Genomic DNA, 17,765 nt, shown 5'->3' with positions numbered 1-17,765 from the left:
TAATAGATTTATACCAGAACATTTCTCAAACCTCCTCCAGAGTCACATTTAAATCAGTCTTTAATATGATTTGAATGCGTTTACATTATATTTGTTTAAACATCCCATCGTTAGACGCATTAAGTGACTCCGTGTGAAGTAGTTTCTCTCTGGTTCAGGACATCCAGGTACATGTGATTTGTTCCATAATGGACATGAATGGTGAACTATGACTAAAAACTAGGGCTTTCAAGTTAACGCGTTAATAACGCGTTAACGCAAACATTTTTTAACGCAACTAATTATTTTAACGTGCGATTAACGCATGTGTATTTGTCCTCGGCCCGCCCCGTAGTTTCAGAGCCCAAAGGCTTGACGTTGTTGTTGTTGTTGTTGTTGTTAGTTGGATGGTGGGAGATTCTAGCGAGAGATATGGATACAAAAAAGGTGTTTTAAACAGCAAGCCAAGCACACAGCTGATGCTGACAGCCCCGCACCTGCCGCTCGCTTGCGGCAGAACACGCTTGAAAGTTTGCCGGGGAGACGCCTGGACACGTCTACGAGCAGCAAGCTTTCAACAGCGATAGCTAAATGGGTGGCTACAGCTTAACATTGTGGAGGACGTGGGGCTGCGTTAGATAATTCGGATCGCATCCAACGTGTCGACTGCACATCACAGCGCATTATTTTGACCCACAGTGGGAACTTCAGTCTCATGCTTTGACTGTTATGAAGACAGAGGAGCGGCATTTCGCCGACAACTGTAAACAGGCTCGTCTGTTTGAGCAACTGGCTCAGTGCAGAGAAGTACACAGGGTTGGGAGAGAGTGAAGAGATTGTTGTGTTGAGAATATTCAGGAGAATATTTGTCATTGTTCCAATGATAATAAACAAACATTTGCATAAAGCATATTTGTCCACTCATATGTTGATAAGATTTAAAACTTGAAAAATATTCCTCTAAGTCTAAGGTAGGTATTCATTTGCAATTAATCGCGATTAACTATTTTAATCGACTTACAGCCCTACCAAAAACATTTAAAATAAAAAGTGCCCATAGATTTAAATCAGTCAGAAGAGAACTACAAAGTCTAGACAGGAAACCGAAACCTGTCTCTTCTTCTTCTTCTTCTTTAGTTTCAGCTGATGATGAAGACTCTCGGCCCTTCCTCTCTCATGGGAGGAAGACTCTCGATCACCATGTTGTCCATCAGTCCGTATTTATCCTCCTTCTTATTCCTGCTTACTGCTGCTGCTGCTGCTGCTGCTGCTGCTGCTGCTGCTGCTGCTGCTGCTGCTGCTGCTGCTGCTGCTGCTGCTGCTGCTGCTGCTGCTCCATTGGCTGAAACCTCCTCTGCAAGCCCCGCCCTCTCCACCGGAGCCGAAAGCTGATTGGTCAGCTGCTTCATGGTGCACTGGAAGGCGGTTAAAAGGACATAAATTAACAAAACACATTTGTTTTCTTCTAATAGTAACGCATTAGTTGTGTTCACTTTAAATATTTGTCTATAGGCATTTGGATTGTTTCTGCTCATGGCAGCTAATGTTGGGCTATAAAGGAACTACAGCACGGTTACATGACTTCACGTCACCACCGCTAAGCTAAAGGCGGCTAATGTTGGGCTATAAAGGAACTACAGCACGGTCACATGACTTCACGTCACCACCGCTAAGCTAAAGGCGGCTAATGTTGGGCTATAAAGGAACTACAGCACGTCACATGACTTCACGTCACCACCGCTAAGCTAAAGGTGGCTAATGTTGGGCTATAAAGGAACTACAGCACGGTCACATGACTTCACGTCACCACCGCTAAGCTAAAGGCGGCTAATGTTGGGCTATAAAGGAACTACAGCACGTCACATGACTTCACGTCACCACCGCTAAGCTAAAGGTGGCTAATGTTGGGCTATAAAGGAACTACAGCACGGTCACATGACTTCACGTCACCCCCGCTAAGCTAAAGGCGGCTAATGTTGGGCTATAAAGGAACTACAGCACGTCACATGACTTCACGTCACCACCGCTAAGCTAAAGGTGGCTAATGTTGGGCTATAAAGGAACTACAGCACGGTCACATAACTTCACGTCACCCCCGCTAAGCTAAAGGCGGCTAATGTTGGGCTATAAAGGAACTACAGCACGTCACATGACTTCACGTCACCACCGCTAAGCTAAAGGTGGCTAATGTTGGGCTATAAAGGAACTACAGCACGGTCACATGACTTCACGTCATCACCGCTAAGCTAAAGGTGGCTAATGTTGGGCTATAAAGGAACTACAGCATGGTCACATGACTTCACGTCACCACCGCTAAGCTAAAGGTGGCTAATGTTGGGCTATAAAGGAACTATAGCACGGTCACATGACTTCACGTCACCACCGCTAAGCTAAAGGTGGCGAATGTGGGGCGTGGACACACACCTTCAGCTCTTTGAAGAGGTGGAGCATGGCGACGCCCACCACGATCACCAGGAAGGATCCCAGCGTCGTCACCACGTCTACGGGCTTCATGCTCCTCCACTCCTGGAAGAGGATGATGGAGGTGGACAGCACCACGGAGGTGAAGAGGACGTAGTAGATGGGATACACCAGCAGCGTGTTGAAGGTGTCCAGAGACTTGTTCAGGTAGTTCACCTGCGGGAAGAAACATCCGGAGCATAGCCAGAGGTGGAAGAAGTATTTAGATCCTTTAGTTAAGTAAAAGTACTAATACCACATTGTTGTGGCGTTTTAATCCGTGTCTACATTTAATAATCTCTTTCCTCTATCGGGGTTGTGGGTTATGACGCGCCTCTCTTTGCTTTCAAACACATTTTGCGGAGATCGTTGTATCGTTGAATCACATCAGATTTATTCTATGATCATGGCGGCATACAAACATGAAGACAAACGTCCTCGCTTCAAAGTAACTAAAAGTTCTCCGTATCAAAATACAACAAAAAGAACACGGTCAAAAACTCAGCTCTCATAATGATGAGAGGAAAATGGCTCTAACACACATTGTAAAAATACTCTGTAACAAGTACAAGTTTCCAATACAGAAAATGCACAAATTAACTTTGGAGCTCACCTGTGTTACGATGGAGACGATGAGCGTCACCAGCAGGATCCACGTGAGAGGGTTCGCCAGCACGGAAACATCATCAACCACTACCGACAGAGGAGAAGAGAGAGGATGACGCATGTTTTAAAATCAAAGAATCGCATTTAATTTCGTCTTATTTTACAATATTTAATTTCATATTCTGTTCTTGTATATCCCATATTCTATTTACATATGTACATAGACTTCTTGCATTACTTTTTATTTTGTATGTTATTATATATGTTGCATTGTTGGAGGAGCTCAGGTCAGGAGAATTTCATTGCCATTTCTACACTGTAGCTTTGTGCATATGACAATAAAACCGTAGTTCAAATTGATGCAGCAGAAACAGAGAGATGGTGTTTCTGTATTCTGTTATTTCACCGGTGTTGATGGCGATGGCGAGGCCCTTCACGGAGGCGATGGTGAACGCCCCGAGCAGCGAGCAGACGCTGATGTAGACAAGGATGTTGGAGCGACCGACCCGAGGAGAGAAATAGAAAACGAGCACAGAACACAGCAGCAGCACCGCCGACAAGTACACCAGGAAACCTGCCGAGGAGAAATTAAGACGTGTTATTAAATACAATAAATATGTGAATCTTTTATTGATATAACAGCCGGTGACTCTCTGTTTGCCAAATGTTGAGTTACATTTGACCATGTTTCTTGTTTTGACGCAGGAAATGTATTTAGTAAGAGACTTACTTGTTGTAATTTAACAATACATAAAAGCCTTTTTAAGATTCAACATTTTGGAGTCACATGTTCAGAATGATACCACTTTAAAGTCTGTAATCTAAGTAAGTTAGCTTTGGTTTCTCAACATTGAATTGGTTTTGTTAGAGCCGGTGTTTTGTTTTATAAAAGGGGCAAGCTAATTGACGTATGTAGTCAAGATAGTATAAATTACTACAACTCCAAGGCTCTAAAGCAGGGGTGTCAAACTCAAGGCCCGGGGGCCAAATCCGGCCCGTGACTTCATTTTCTGTGGCCCCACAAGAGCTTGCAAAGAATATAATATGTTTATTATACGGTTACATGCCGATTTACAGAAGCAGGTTGCCCATAAACTACATCTCCCACAATGCATCTCAAATTAGACTTTTTTTCAAAATGTTACTTTTTTTTTTAAATTTCATTTCCTTTTTTTTGAGTTTGACTTTTTTTTCCAGAATGTGGCTTTTCTTTTTAAATCATTTTGTGACATGCGCACTGAAGAGACTTGCAATTATTTGCCCTAGACTTCTGCTTTCAGACATAGTTAATTATGAAGTTATTACCCTATCCCATAATAATCCAATGCAGAGGCAATAATGTAATATAATACATTATTTAAAATATATTAAATATTTATATATGTATTTTTATATAGTCTTAAAGTTACAACCGGCCCGTTGAGTGCAACCATAATGCTGATGTGGCCCGCGATGAAATTGAGTTTGACACCCCTGCTCTAAAGAGACTGAGATGGGCAACCAGACCCAAAGACGCCAAAGAAAGAAAGAAAGAAAGACCACCCAAGTTGTTTATTATTTTGTGTTGACTAAAGGCCTTTGTTGAATGTGTGAAAAGTTTATTTTATTTTGAGTAAACACTTCACAATAGCAACATTCTGCATTAGAGCAGAGGAAGGAAGCCGCGACAGGTGTCTCAAACTTGGATCTTTGGTTTAACATTTCATCTTTGGTTTCTCAACATTGGATCCTCTGAACTTTAGTTTATAAAACTCATCTAAAACTCACCGGGGTCCAGCAGCTTGTCGGTCATGTCCTGTAGTGATGTCACTTCCTGTTCCTGTGGGGCGTGGATCACCAACAGGATGCTTCCCAAAACACACAACAAACAGCCCAGTTTCCCCACCACGTTCAGCTGCTCCCCCAACAGGTAGGGTGCCAGAACTGCACTGAAACACAGCAAATATGCTTATTTATTCATCATCAAAACATGGGGAAAGAAATCTCTAGTCCAATATATTAACTTCTTACCTTACTATTTTTTATTCTATTACATCTTTGTATTGCACATTTCTTCTATACATTCTTATGGTTGTATACATGTTTGTATTCCAGTTTGTTATATTTCACCTTTTCACTGTTTATATACGTCTGTTTTATTCCATTTTCTTTCATTTTTCAATTTCTAAAATGGGGAACTATCATGACACATAATTTCTAGAAACTAAAATACTTTAACTGAGATGTGAATATATTTTGAGAGCTACGGCTACCTGATGAGGACACTCAGGGCTCCGAGCGGCGTCACCAGCGTGGCCGGAGCGAACATGTAGGCGGCGAAGTTACACACCTCTCCAACTCCCACTGCAGAAACACACATACACAGAACCATTAATATACCTTTCATTTATTTAGTTAAGCTTAAAGAAGGTTTATTTACAGCCGAGGATGCGCTCAAAGAACGGCTTTTAGCAAACAACAATGTCATAACTTCAGGGTTTCTCTAGAAAGATATAGTATGATTACTGTGTCTCTGATCTTGTTTATAAAATATATCAATTATCTCGATTACATGACGCCAGTAAACAAGATGTCTCCTGACGTAAACAACAACGTGACGGGGAAAATCTGCCTTTTGGTTTGAGGGCGCTACTGTTACCCGGTGCAGACAAAACCCTGGATATCATGATATTTTTAAACTTTTTGAACTGATCATAAATCTGTCTTTAAAAAATCTCAATTATGTAAAAGCTTGACAAATAATCTGTAAATAATTTGAACTAGTAATTGGGATTTTATCACATGTTCAGGTGGGTCATTTGCTACAGGGATCTCCACTTTTTTCATTAATAAATCCATCTTATTATTGGACTCTTCGTAACATAGCAAATACAACTCACTCAGAAATAGCTCACATAAAAAAACATTTAAAATACAAATAAAATAAACGTCTTACTGGTGAGCAGGCCTCCCCACCACAGCCAGTCCTTCAGGTAGCCGTGTCCTCCGTCCCCTGAGCACAGAGGAATTTAACCTGTTAAGCCCTGAGCCTGTTTTTCAGGTCTCAGGCTCGAAAATGACATTCCCAGAACAAATGACTATATCTTCACTTCTAAAAGGGGTAAATTAATAATCTTTTTTCTCAAAGCAATGATAAACCTGTGAGTTGGATGTAGAAGAGTCAGAATCAATATAGATTTTTTTAAATTTTAAAGTAAATTCAGATTGAACATAGTAAAAAAATGTAAATTATAGTGTCTGTCCAAAGATAAACCATTACTTATAGTGAAAACCACCCTTGAATGATGGGATAGTAGACAAAAAGCTTTAGGAATCCAAACTATAACATATAATAAGTACCCTGTATCAAGATTGATGCAAAACAAGTGACATTTGACCTTTTTAGAAAGGTTTAGACCTCTGGGGTCATTTGGGTGGAAATGGGTGTATTTGCCGTTTCTCGGGAACCCATTGGTCGATTTTGATGATTGACTCTTTTGAACCGTTAGAGCCAATAGAATCGAAAGGGAATTTCCACATACACACGTTACCATTGAGAAGTCAGAGCTATGCGCACGCAGTTTGTCCAAAGCGAAACCTATCTTACGCTTTGAAATCTGAAAACTGAAAACTAGGTTTATTGCTGATGGATTATCAGAAATCATTTCAAAGTGACACAGACACATTGGATTAACCTATGGATTAACCTTCAGCAGCGTTTTTATCATTTTAATGCCATTGCCAAGACAACTTTTGATCAGAAAACAACAAAGGTAAGACATATTGCCGTGTTGGCTACCTAATGCTACGTGGTGTGATGTCTGCGTTAGCTTCTCATGTCGCGAGTTCGGATCGGTCAGTAATGATACTAATACCTGTAGAATCTGTGGAATCTCAGCTTGCTAATTGATATCTTGTTTGTGCAGATACACTAAGTAATAAGGGTATTTTAACGTGAGTTCTGTGCTAAGTGTGTTAGCATGTTTTCGCTCAGGGCTAATTCAGAGCCTTCGTTATTACCCTTATGTTTCGTTTTGCTAAAAATGGGTAATATTGTCTGATAGCTGAGTTTCTTCCCGTTAAGTGGGTATGACACATTAATAGGTTTTTAAATGTTAAGAAGCCCTCAGACGCTGTTTCTTGCAGATGTTGCGATTTTCCCCCCGCCCTCGGGGGAATGGGGCTTAACAGGTTAAAGAGCAACTTGCAGGTTAGAGACCCCAGTGAATAAATGTGTAGGAAAATTATGTATACACTAGATTTTCAAAAAAATATACAGAAATATACACTACAGTGACATCTGGCGTCGTTTTTGTAAGACATTTTTACTTCCGCATAAAAAAAGACCACCGGCGTGTGACGACACATGGGGGAGAGCGGCCGTATTAATAAACATGGATCACAATGCTAGTTTTGACAAAGAAGAGGTTGAAAATGTATATTCGTATGCATATGATGGACCACAACCTTATAATTATGAGCCTGCTAGGCGGCCAAGAGACCAGGAGCAGCCAAGGATTAGAAGAAATAACGGCCATCGGAGAGAAATGGAGCTGTGGTGTGAGGAGAATCAGTGGAGAACTGGGCAGCTGTCTTGGTGAGTGACCGGCATTAGCTACAGTTAATGTTAGCTAACGTCGGTCACATCACAACATTGTAAAGTTAGCTATCATATATCAGGCTATAACTAAAGTAGTATTGATAATATAGTAACGTTACTGGCAGGACTGTTGATACTGATCCATAACAGAAACGAATGCGCAAGCTTCAGCCGTATCTCGCGTTACCTAATGCAACTCCACACTACGTCTTACGGTGCTGTGTACCGGAGGGGAGAGAGAGAGGAGCGAAGGGGGGGGAGAGAGAGGAACGAAGGGGGGGAGAGAGATGTAATACGGTTTCCTGATAAACGTTTTGTTTGATAGGTGCTTGTCTGGGAATTTGGGAAATGCCAGCCCATGGCCTCAGCTGTGGAAAGTATGTGCTGCAGGGGGTTGGATGCACCTCGCACAACGCACCCAGGAACGAAAGCTAGCTCCGGTCCTTTTCCTGTTAGGGAAACTGTGGACTGATGAGGAGGCCCAAATGGACCAATCCGTGGAGCACCTCACACACGAGGATCCCTTGGCTAACTAACAGGGAGTCCCCATTGACTTGCATAGAGTTCCCTGAACGCTGGTAATAGACGAGTTGGGATGGCGGAGAAATGCTCTCCGCAGACCCATTCTCACAGCGTTATAAACCTTTTTCTTACTCAATATCAAGCCACACTTATTGTTTTTACTTCGGCTGTGAGTGTTTGTGTGTGCTCAGGATGAGTTTCGCTTGTTCTCGCTGTATCGCCGACCCGGAAACCTGTCCGCTCCTCGCAGCAACGAGCCTCGCAACGTCCCGACCAATCAGAGCACACTGGGCTCACAGGGAGGGGGGGGGGGCAGGAGCTCCAACAAGCCGTTTAGGACAGAGAGTGAATACACATACTATACAGAGATGCTGTATGAGAAACCAATGTGAGTTTGGAAAATTGCACAATAAAAATCTATTTTAGTATACCTCAACAATGGAAATATGATCAGTAGAAATGGCCATGACATGGGACCTTTAAGGGCAGCACTCGGTGTATACTACTGCACGTACTTGAGTAAAAGTAGAAGTACTCAGATCTTGTACTTGAGTAAAAGTAGAAGAACTCAGATCTTGTACTTGAGACCTCCCTCTGCTCACCTGCTCGGGTGTTTCCGCTGTCGGCCAATCGGAGGAGAGCTTTCTTCTTCAGGATGACGCTTCCACCAATCAGGACGGCCGACAGCAGCGCCAGAGAGAGACCGAGCCACGGCCTGTAAGAGCTGCTGTCTGAATACACATCTGCAGACAGAATACAATCACTTTATCACACCTGGGGAAAAAATGAATAAATATAATTATAATAATACTAATTGTAATCTTTAATCTATTCAATAACTAGATTTTATAAAAACACCCTGCCTCTTGAATAAACAGATTTTAAATGAGATCCTGGAACAATACGGATGTTTACACACAAGCAGTGAGAAGAGTTTTAACCCTAAACAAAGACCCCTCCCATCCTGAACACAGGTATGCAGGAGGTGTGTGTGTGTGTGTGTGTGTGTTACCTGTAGTAAGTGTGCTGTTCTCCAGGTGTGTGTGTAGCGTTGTTTGATCTCCAGAGATTGAACACACCACAGAATGAGGGCCGCACCACAGTCGCACCCCCGACCCTGCAGAGCAGAAGCTTTTAATTTAATTTTGACATCCTGTTTACACCTAAGAAGACTCTTAAAACAGTTCCTTAAACAACGACAATTCCAACACAAGATACAAAAAAAAAAAATACATAGAAAGCCATAGAAGAAACAATACAATATATTGGATGTTGATGTCCTTCTCACATTCAGTTTAATGCACATAAAGCCCTAAAAAACAGTGTAGTCCTTGCACACAGGACAAAATAAAGTTAAAGGGGCCATATTATGCGATCTGGTTTCAGACAGAGGGTGAAAAGAGGTGCTGATATACACATTCTCTCATACAGGCAGTATGAGAAAAATAAAGAGCTTTTTGAACATTAAAGCATGGAGACAAACCGGTGTTCAAATGTTCCTGTGAGTGTTGTTTGCCGAGTGTGTTTCTGCTCCCTGTGGACCCGTGAATGTATGTGTGTGTGTGTGTGTGTGTGTGCAGAGTTGAGTAATACTGGTTTGACCACAGACTCAGAGTAACCTGATGAGGAGAGCTGGCATAACAAAGAGGAGAAAATCAATATTTACTCTGCAAACACGGAGGCCCTGTGCTCACTGACGGAGGGAAATGTTTCACGTCTGATAAATAATTTGATATCGAGGGAATACGATTAAAGGGGCTTTAATTTGCTCCTGTGGGTATTGTCGATAGTATTCACTGTTACATGTCTGGTATGTGTCAAATGTAATGTCAAGCGCTTTGAGCACTCGGAAAAGCGCTCTAATAAATGTAATGAACTACTATTATTATTTTGTTGATGTTCAGGTGTATATCAGTGTGTAGTGTCTCTACTTTAAAGAGTCCTCTCCTGCTGATGTTCAGGTGTATATCAGTATGTAGTGTATCTACTGTAAAGAGTCCTCTCCTGCTGATGTTCAGGTGTATATCAGTATGTAGTGTATCTACTGTAAAGAGTCCTCTCCTGATGATGTTCAGGTGTATATCAGTATGTAGTGTCTCTCCTTTAAGGCCCTGACACACCAGGCAGTCACCAGAGAACTCGCCGACACCCGACACCGACAGTTCCATCGACGAGTTCTCCTGCGTCTTGGCCGTGTGTCGCACTGGAAATCACCGCAAAGACTTCAGCCGAGCACGTACGAACTGCGCATGCGTGAGTGGCAATAACTCTCCTTACCAGCAGGCGGTGGTGTGTGTATTCGTCATTCAAAATAGGCAACAACCGGAAGACAGAGAAGAAGAACAGACTGATCTAAACAAACAAATAGCGTGTGCGTTCCATTTTCACTCTGGTCCATCGAAAACATGTTTTAGAATATAAAAATACATGCATGATGAAATGAGCACATAAAGTGCAGACATACTATAAAATCACAGTTAATAGACCTGCATCTGATGATCGCAGTGTTCTGGCGGGTGTGTAGTTTATTGAGTCAGCAATGTAATAATGGCCACTTCTTGCTAAATTTACGATGAGATGAAAAACCGGACTTGACCAAACAAATCACGGAGCTCTCAGCAGAGGACAGCCGGGGACGCTCCCGCCGATATCAGAGATGTCCCTGCTATGTGTGGGAGGTAAGAGAGGACATTTAAGGGCTATGTTTGATGTCTTTTAAGTATCACCTGCTGGGGTTTAGCTGCTGTCCTGTGCCTTTTTTAATCGTTTGTTTACGTCCCTCACTTCCGTTTCGCTTCTCGTTTGCTAGCTGAGCAGCTGATCAGAGTGGTTTCTTGGCCCGATAGCTTGTGTCCGACACCCGGCCGATTCAACATGTTGAATCGGCCGGGTGTCGACCGTGAAAGGCCAAATAAGGCGTGTCACGGCCGAGGGTTCGGGACACACCAAATTGACTTTGGGCGACAAGGAACCCGTTGTCGCCAAACAACGCAAGACGGCCGATATCGGCCTGGTGTGTAGGGGCCTTTAAAGAGTCCTCTCCTGCTGATGTTCAGGTGTATATCAGTATGTAGTGTCTCTACTTTAAAGAGTCCTCTCCTGATGATGTTCAGGTGTATATCAGTATGTAGTGTCTCTACTGTAAAGAGTCCTCTCCTGCTGATGTTCAGGTGTATATCAGTATGTAGTGTCTCTACTTTAAAGAGTCCTCTCCTGCTGATGTTCAGGTGTATATCAGTATCTAGTGACTCTACTTTAAAGAGTCCTCTCCTGCTGATGTTCTGGTGTATATCAGTATGTAGTGTCTCTACTTTAAAGAGTCCTCTCCTGCTGATGTTCAGGTGTATATCAGTATGTAGTGTCTCTACTTTAAAGAGTCCTCTCCTGCTGATGTTCAGGTGTATATCAGTATGTAGTGTCTCTATTTTAAAGAGTCCTCTCCTGCTGATGTTCAGGTGTATATCAGTATGTAGTGTCTTTACTTTAAAGAGTCCTCTCCTGCTGATGTTCAGGTGTATATCAGTATATAGTGTCTCTACTTTAAAGAGTCCTCTCCTACTGATGTTCAGTCTTCTCCCTATTATATATAACCAATGAATTGCCAGCCTCTGGGTATTTGAACAATTTCTGAAAAATGTTTTCAGTGTGTGCACAGACTTAGTAAAATAAAAAAGGCTCTGTTACAGTAAAAGTCCTGTATTCAAAATGTTACTGAAATAAAACTACAAAAGTATTGGCCTCAAAATATACTTATAGTAGGCTACCAACAGAAAAGTAGAGGAGTAGAAGTATAAAGTATATAATATACCTCTAAATTGTACTTAGGTACAGTACTTGAGTAAATGCACTTCATTACATGACGCCACTGCATTTAATAACTCTAAATAGTAATGAAATACATGTTAAACTGAGAAAATGTAGCTTTAAACACGGTCTCAAACAGTTCCCTTAGTGAGATAAAGAGGCAGAAACTCTATTAACGGATAAAGAAGAGAAGTGAGTTGTACCGTTCCTGCAGGTCTCGTTGTCCAGGTGAACATCCCGCATCGCGTTGCTTGTTTCCGGGCAAACTCTCCGCAGAAACTCCGGGGGAAAGAACCGTGAAGTGCACCGAGCAGCTCCTGTGCATGAGGCCGGCTGAGGCTGCTCTCCGCCAGACTCAAAGGCTCTCTAGTCCCGGTGAGTTTCCTTCTCCACGGAGGAAAAAAGTGATTCTGCAGAGAGGAGGATTAGTAAACAAAGCGACACCTGACCCCGCCCTGCACCGCCCCGCCGGGAGCAGCAGGTGAAAACAATCAAATGCCCCCTACAGGTGGGAAACATTATATTAAAAAATGTAATAGAGTGGCGAAGTCCCTCCCACTTACTTCCGGGGTATGGGACCTTATTTCGGAAAAATTATGCATTGAAGTCAATGGGGAGAGAAAACTTATCTTTCGATCCCGTTTGAATTGTGCCATGAATTACACATATGATGTTTGTCAATCTTAAAAAATAATTTCCATGTCAAAAAAGTCACAGTTTGTCGTAAAACTGTTGAAATATAAGACTATGAAAAATACGTAACTAGAAAGACTACAAATCCCAGAGTCGCGTAAGTGATGTCACAATTGTTTACCTCCACCATTCAGATACCTAAGATCAGCGCAATATAGATATAATCTATCTATATGGCGCTGGCTAAGATAAGATAACTTTAACAAGATGCCTGTGTGCTTAGTACCAGGTTGTTATTATACCAGCAATGGGTCTTGCTCGTTCTTTTGCTTCCCGTCTGATGAAACGACCAGGAGTGGCTTGATCAAGTTAGCTACCTAGCTAGTAGCTAGCACGTTAGTTAGCATTACAGCCTTGTCATTTTTATTAGCCTTAACATGAAGTAACATTAAGTAACCCAAAATGTTAAACAGTAAGAGTAGTAGTCATATTTCGTGAACCCTTTGAATAGTACTGTCACCGGTGTGATCATTCTATAATACACCATTTAATTCCGGGGGAGAAATGCTAACGCTAACGTTAGCATCGGCGATCTTTTCTACTTCATGCTATCTGCACAAATGGTTGACATTAAACATTAAAACGACCAGGCAGTTCAGAGAGAATCAAAGGAAGGCAGGCAGGCAGCTTTGCATGACATTCTTCAGGACGTGTTTCATTGTGGTGATAGTCAATCGTTTGTTGACAAGACAGTAGTGACGGCCATCTTGGTGACGTGTGTGGTTGACCAGAGATGTAGTTCATTTAGCGTTTCACACAAACAAATGTGTTACTTCACAGTTTTACGACACATTTTTTTTTTTTTGACTTGCAAAATTATCTTTTAAATTAACAAACATCATATGTGTAATTCGTGGCACAATTCAAACGGGATCGAAAGATAATCTTTCTCTCTCCATTGACTTCAATGCATAACTTTTCCGAAATAAGGTCCCATGGGGCTCAACCGGAAGGGGAGGGACTTCGCCACTCTATAGAGTGGCAAAGTCCCTCCCACTTACTTCCGGGGTATGGGACCTTATTTCGGAAAAATTATGCATTGAAGTCAATGGGGAGAGAAAACGTATCTTTCGATCCCGTTTGAATTGTGCCATGAATTACACATATGATGTTTGTCAATCTTAAAAAATAATTTCCATGTCAAAAAAGTCACAGTTTGTCGTAAAACTGTTGAAATATAAGACTATGAAAAATACGTAACTAGAAAGACTACAAATCCCAGAGTCGCGTAAGTGATGTCACAATTGTTTACCTCCACCATTCAGATACCTAAGATCAGCGCAATATAGATATAATCTATCTATATGGCGCTGGCTAAGATAAGATAACTTTAACAAGATGCCTGTGTGCTTAGTACCAGGTTGTTATTATACCAGCAATGGGTCTTGCTCGTTCTTTTGCTTCCCGTCTGATGAAACGACCAGGAGTGGCTTGATCAAGTTAGCTACCTAGCTAGTAGCTAGCACGTTAGTTAGCATTACAGCCTTGTCATTTTTATTAGCCTTAACATGAAGTAACATTAAGTAACCCAAAATGTTAAACAGTAAGAGTAGTAGTCATATTTCGTGAACCCTTTGAATAGTACTGTCACCGGTGTGATCATTCTATAATACACCATTTAATTCCGGGGGAGAAATGCTAGCATCACGTTAGCATCGGCGATCTTTTCTACTTCATGCTATCTGCACAAATGGTTGACATTAAACATTAAAACGACCAGGCAGTTCAGAGAGAATCAAAGGAAGGCAGGCAGGCAGCTTTGCATGACATTCTTCAGGACGTGTTTCATTGTGGTGATAGTCAATCGTTTGTTGACAAGACAGTAGTGACGGCCATCTTGGTGACGTGTGTGGTTGACCAGAGATGTAGTTCATTTAGCGTTTCACACAAACAAATGTGTTACTTCACAGTTTTACGACACATTTTTTTTTTTTTTACTTGCAAAATTATCTTTTAAATTGACAAACATCATATGTGTAATTCGTGGCACAATTCAAACGGGATCGAAAGATAATCTTTCTCTCTCCATTGACTTCAATGCATAACTTTTCCGAAATAAGGTCCCATGGGGCTCAACCGGAAGGGGAGGGACTTCGCCACTCTATACAAATATTAAACTGGATTTTTTTTTAACTTTTATTCCACTACATCCAAGAGGTAAATATTGTATTTTTCTACTATTTATTTAACCCCTTTTGTAACGTTAACTCGTCTGATTTATAATACAAACCACACTAAACTAATAATATATAATGTATTATTGAAAGTACTTTAATTGCTTATTTTTTTTTTATTTAAAGTAAGCGTCACCTTTTAAAACAAAGATTTTTTTTAATTGCATTTAAAACTAATCTAGCTTGTTGTTTTTTATTAGGTATTATACGTATTTACTTTTATCGCTCATTAATTAATTACATTTCATTATTTTTTGCTTTTTATGTATTATCCTACCACCTGCAACATTAGCGTGTTGAAGACATTAATGCATAGATAAATATTTAAATAATTAGATTTCATTAATATAATTACATGAGTATTTTTAGTTTTAAGTTTATTTTGATGATAATACATTTACATTTTAATTAAAAAAAGTTGATTTTGCTTAGATGTTTTGCTATAAAAATGTATAAATAAAGTAATTATATAATATCAATAGCCTTCTTCTAATAATAATAAAAGGGTCTATATAAAGTAAGTTAAATACAAATGATAAGAAAATATTAATATCAAACAGTAACAAAAAAATAGGTAAATTATATAATAATTTTAATTTTAATTCAATTAAAATGTAACATAAAAAATAATATTATAATAATACAATGAAAATGAAGACAGTAATAAAATCACGTTAATAAAAAACACACAGTTTTCTTAATTCACAAAACTTTATTTTCTAGGAAAAATAATTTCATCCTTTTCGGGGGGTGGGGGTAGGGGGTGGTTAGGTTTCAGAGAGTTAGCTGAGATGCTAAGCTAGGCTACACAGAGTGGTTCAGTTGCAGTAGTTCTGCAGGTCGAAGATGTTGCAGGGCTGGTGGCAGCACTGCTCCACGATGCCGCGCTTCACCATCAGCTCCATCTGGTCCTTGAAGCCGAACTCTGCCACCTCGTTTTCTCCAGCCGCCTTCGGGGGGAGGAAACCTGGCGGGAAAAAGACGAGGGGTCGGGGATTTAACCTTTGTGTTCCTGTCACTGTGCAACTTTGATCCTGGTTTGATTTTTTCCATAAAGCTTATATCGTCCCAAAAATCGGAGTTAAAAAGAGTTCAAATGTCTACAGAGACACACGAAAAATATGTAATAGTACTTAAGATACACAAAACTACTACAAAATAGACTCAAAGCAACTGCTTACACATTATAATCCAATAAAATAATACCTTTTATTCAATAGAAGGCACTTTTTTGAAAGAAATTAGTAACTTAAAACAACAACTTCAATCCTCACTGTGACTCATTATAATGCACTTTTTATTTGTAGTGATACAGGATGTTTTCAGGGGTCTCACCCATCAGGGGGTTCACGTCTCTCTTGGGGTTGTAGAAGAAGCCTCGTTCCCCACAGACCAGGTACAGGGCGTCCACCAGGTGAGACCCACACAGGTGTTGAGGGCCCGGAGCGGCCCGGGAGCCCGGCAGAGAGACCAGCACCAGAACCAGCAGGGACACGGACTGGAGCCACAGAGCCGTCATGGTGGAGGAGCTGCACACACACACACACACACACACACACACACACACACACACACACACACACACACACACACACACACACACACACACCACACACACACACACACACACACACACACACACACACACACACACACACACACACACACACACACACACACACACACACACACACACACACACACACACACACACACACACACACACACACACACACACACACACACACACACACACACACTTTGTTAATACATACACGTTTCATTTGATTTAGCAGTAGTGCTGTTGTGTCTCTCAAAAACATCTATGAATTTTTTCTAACCATAACAATCTGTTTATTATTATTTATTTTAAAGTATTATTTCTACACTGTGGTATTACTACAGTACTTTACTGCACTTTACTACAGTACTTTACTGCACTTTACTACAGTACTTTACAGCAGTAAGACCTGAGCAGTACATACCATTTTATTATTGAGTACTATATTTAAATTGGTATGAATTCAAATGAATAAATAAGAACAAATATTGGAAAAAAGGAAAAATATTTAAAGTAAAATGATGTTCTCAAAAAATATAATTAAAATACATTTAAAAAAATAAAGAAATGTATCTCACCTGTAGAGGAGGAGGAGATGCTGTGATGAAGAAGAGGAGGAGGAGGTGAGCTGTTGGATGTGAGGCAGAGAAGAAGGCCTCCCCTCCTTATATACACCTCCAACCTGCGTGTGTGTGTGTGTGTGTGTGTGTGTGTGTGTGTGTGTGTGTGTGTGTGTGTGTGTGTGTGTGTGTGTGTGTGTGTGTGTGTGTGAGTGCAGCACTCAGTTAAACACACACAGTTAATGATCTGTGTGATGTGATCGCCTCTTATTGACGGACACTGAACACCAATCTGCTGCTGAGCTCAGCGACTCTCACCCGCGGATTACAGATTTAATGTTTCATTTTTAAAACGTGCATATAACTGTGTATCCGTCTAGTACGACATTTATTTATTTATTTAGACTTCATTTATTTTAGCAGAAGTTCTGTCAACTATTTCCAAAACGTTGGAACAATATCTATAGTTTTACTGGATTTTTAACTTTATTTCATATTTTATTTATCTTATATTAGCTGTCAATGCAACTATTATAAAACTATGTATCCTACAATATCAAAACAATAGAACTATAACAATTTACTGTTAATAATGTTTAGAGTATATTTGAATTAAAAGTTGAGGAGCTTTTCAGATCTAAGTTATATTTAAGTTTGTAAAATACTTTGCATAAATGTGCATACATGACAAAATTAGTTATGTTAAGATATATATCAGAATCAAAAACACTTTATTTGTCCCGCAGCGGGGAAATACACATGATAACAACAGCAAATAGTGCAGATAAGGTGAGGTGCAATTTTTTTTAAATGGCTAAATATGCACT

General features: G+C 40.6%; 2 protein-coding genes across 4 annotated transcripts; both read right to left on the bottom strand.

The window, feature by feature from the left end:
• Window positions 1–868: 868 nt before the first annotated feature.
• nipal4 (NIPA like domain containing 4) lies at window positions 869–12,349 on the bottom strand. 3 transcript variants are annotated; one of them, XM_034113992.1, is made up of 11 exons: window positions 12,154–12,349; window positions 9,159–9,263; window positions 8,749–8,889; window positions 5,981–6,037; window positions 5,298–5,388; window positions 4,813–4,973; window positions 3,452–3,619; window positions 3,053–3,132; window positions 2,404–2,616; window positions 1,315–1,394; window positions 869–1,257 (listed from the first exon to the last, which is right to left on the bottom strand). In XM_034113992.1, the coding sequence occupies exons 1-11, from the start codon at window positions 12,191–12,193 to the stop codon at window positions 1,119–1,121; spliced, it is 1,275 nt and encodes a 424-aa protein (XP_033969883.1). In that variant the 5' UTR covers window positions 12,194–12,349; the 3' UTR covers window positions 869–1,118. The 3 variants fall into 3 exon arrangements, with proteins under 3 accessions (XP_033969883.1, XP_033969881.1, XP_033969880.1); XM_034113990.1 differs by having other exon boundaries at window positions 869–1,264; window positions 1,316–1,394; XM_034113989.1 differs by having other exon boundaries at window positions 869–1,394.
• A 3,166-nt stretch (window positions 12,350–15,515) lies between these two features.
• LOC117469588 (insulin-like) lies at window positions 15,516–16,993 on the bottom strand. Its single transcript, XM_034114027.1, has 3 exons — window positions 16,957–16,993; window positions 16,153–16,346; window positions 15,516–15,784 (listed from the first exon to the last, which is right to left on the bottom strand). Exons 2-3 carry the CDS (start codon window positions 16,334–16,336, stop codon window positions 15,636–15,638), a joined length of 333 nt encoding a protein of 110 aa, XP_033969918.1. The 5' UTR covers window positions 16,337–16,346; window positions 16,957–16,993; the 3' UTR covers window positions 15,516–15,635.
• Window positions 16,994–17,765: the final 772 nt, after the last annotated feature.

Source organism: Trematomus bernacchii, unplaced genomic scaffold (genome assembly GCF_902827165.1).
Source record: "Trematomus bernacchii unplaced genomic scaffold, fTreBer1.1, whole genome shotgun sequence".
Lineage (NCBI taxonomy): Eukaryota > Metazoa > Chordata > Actinopteri > Perciformes > Nototheniidae > Trematomus > Trematomus bernacchii.
Note: the sequence above shows the minus strand (reverse complement) of the source record. Positions and strands in the feature narration are given on the sequence as shown.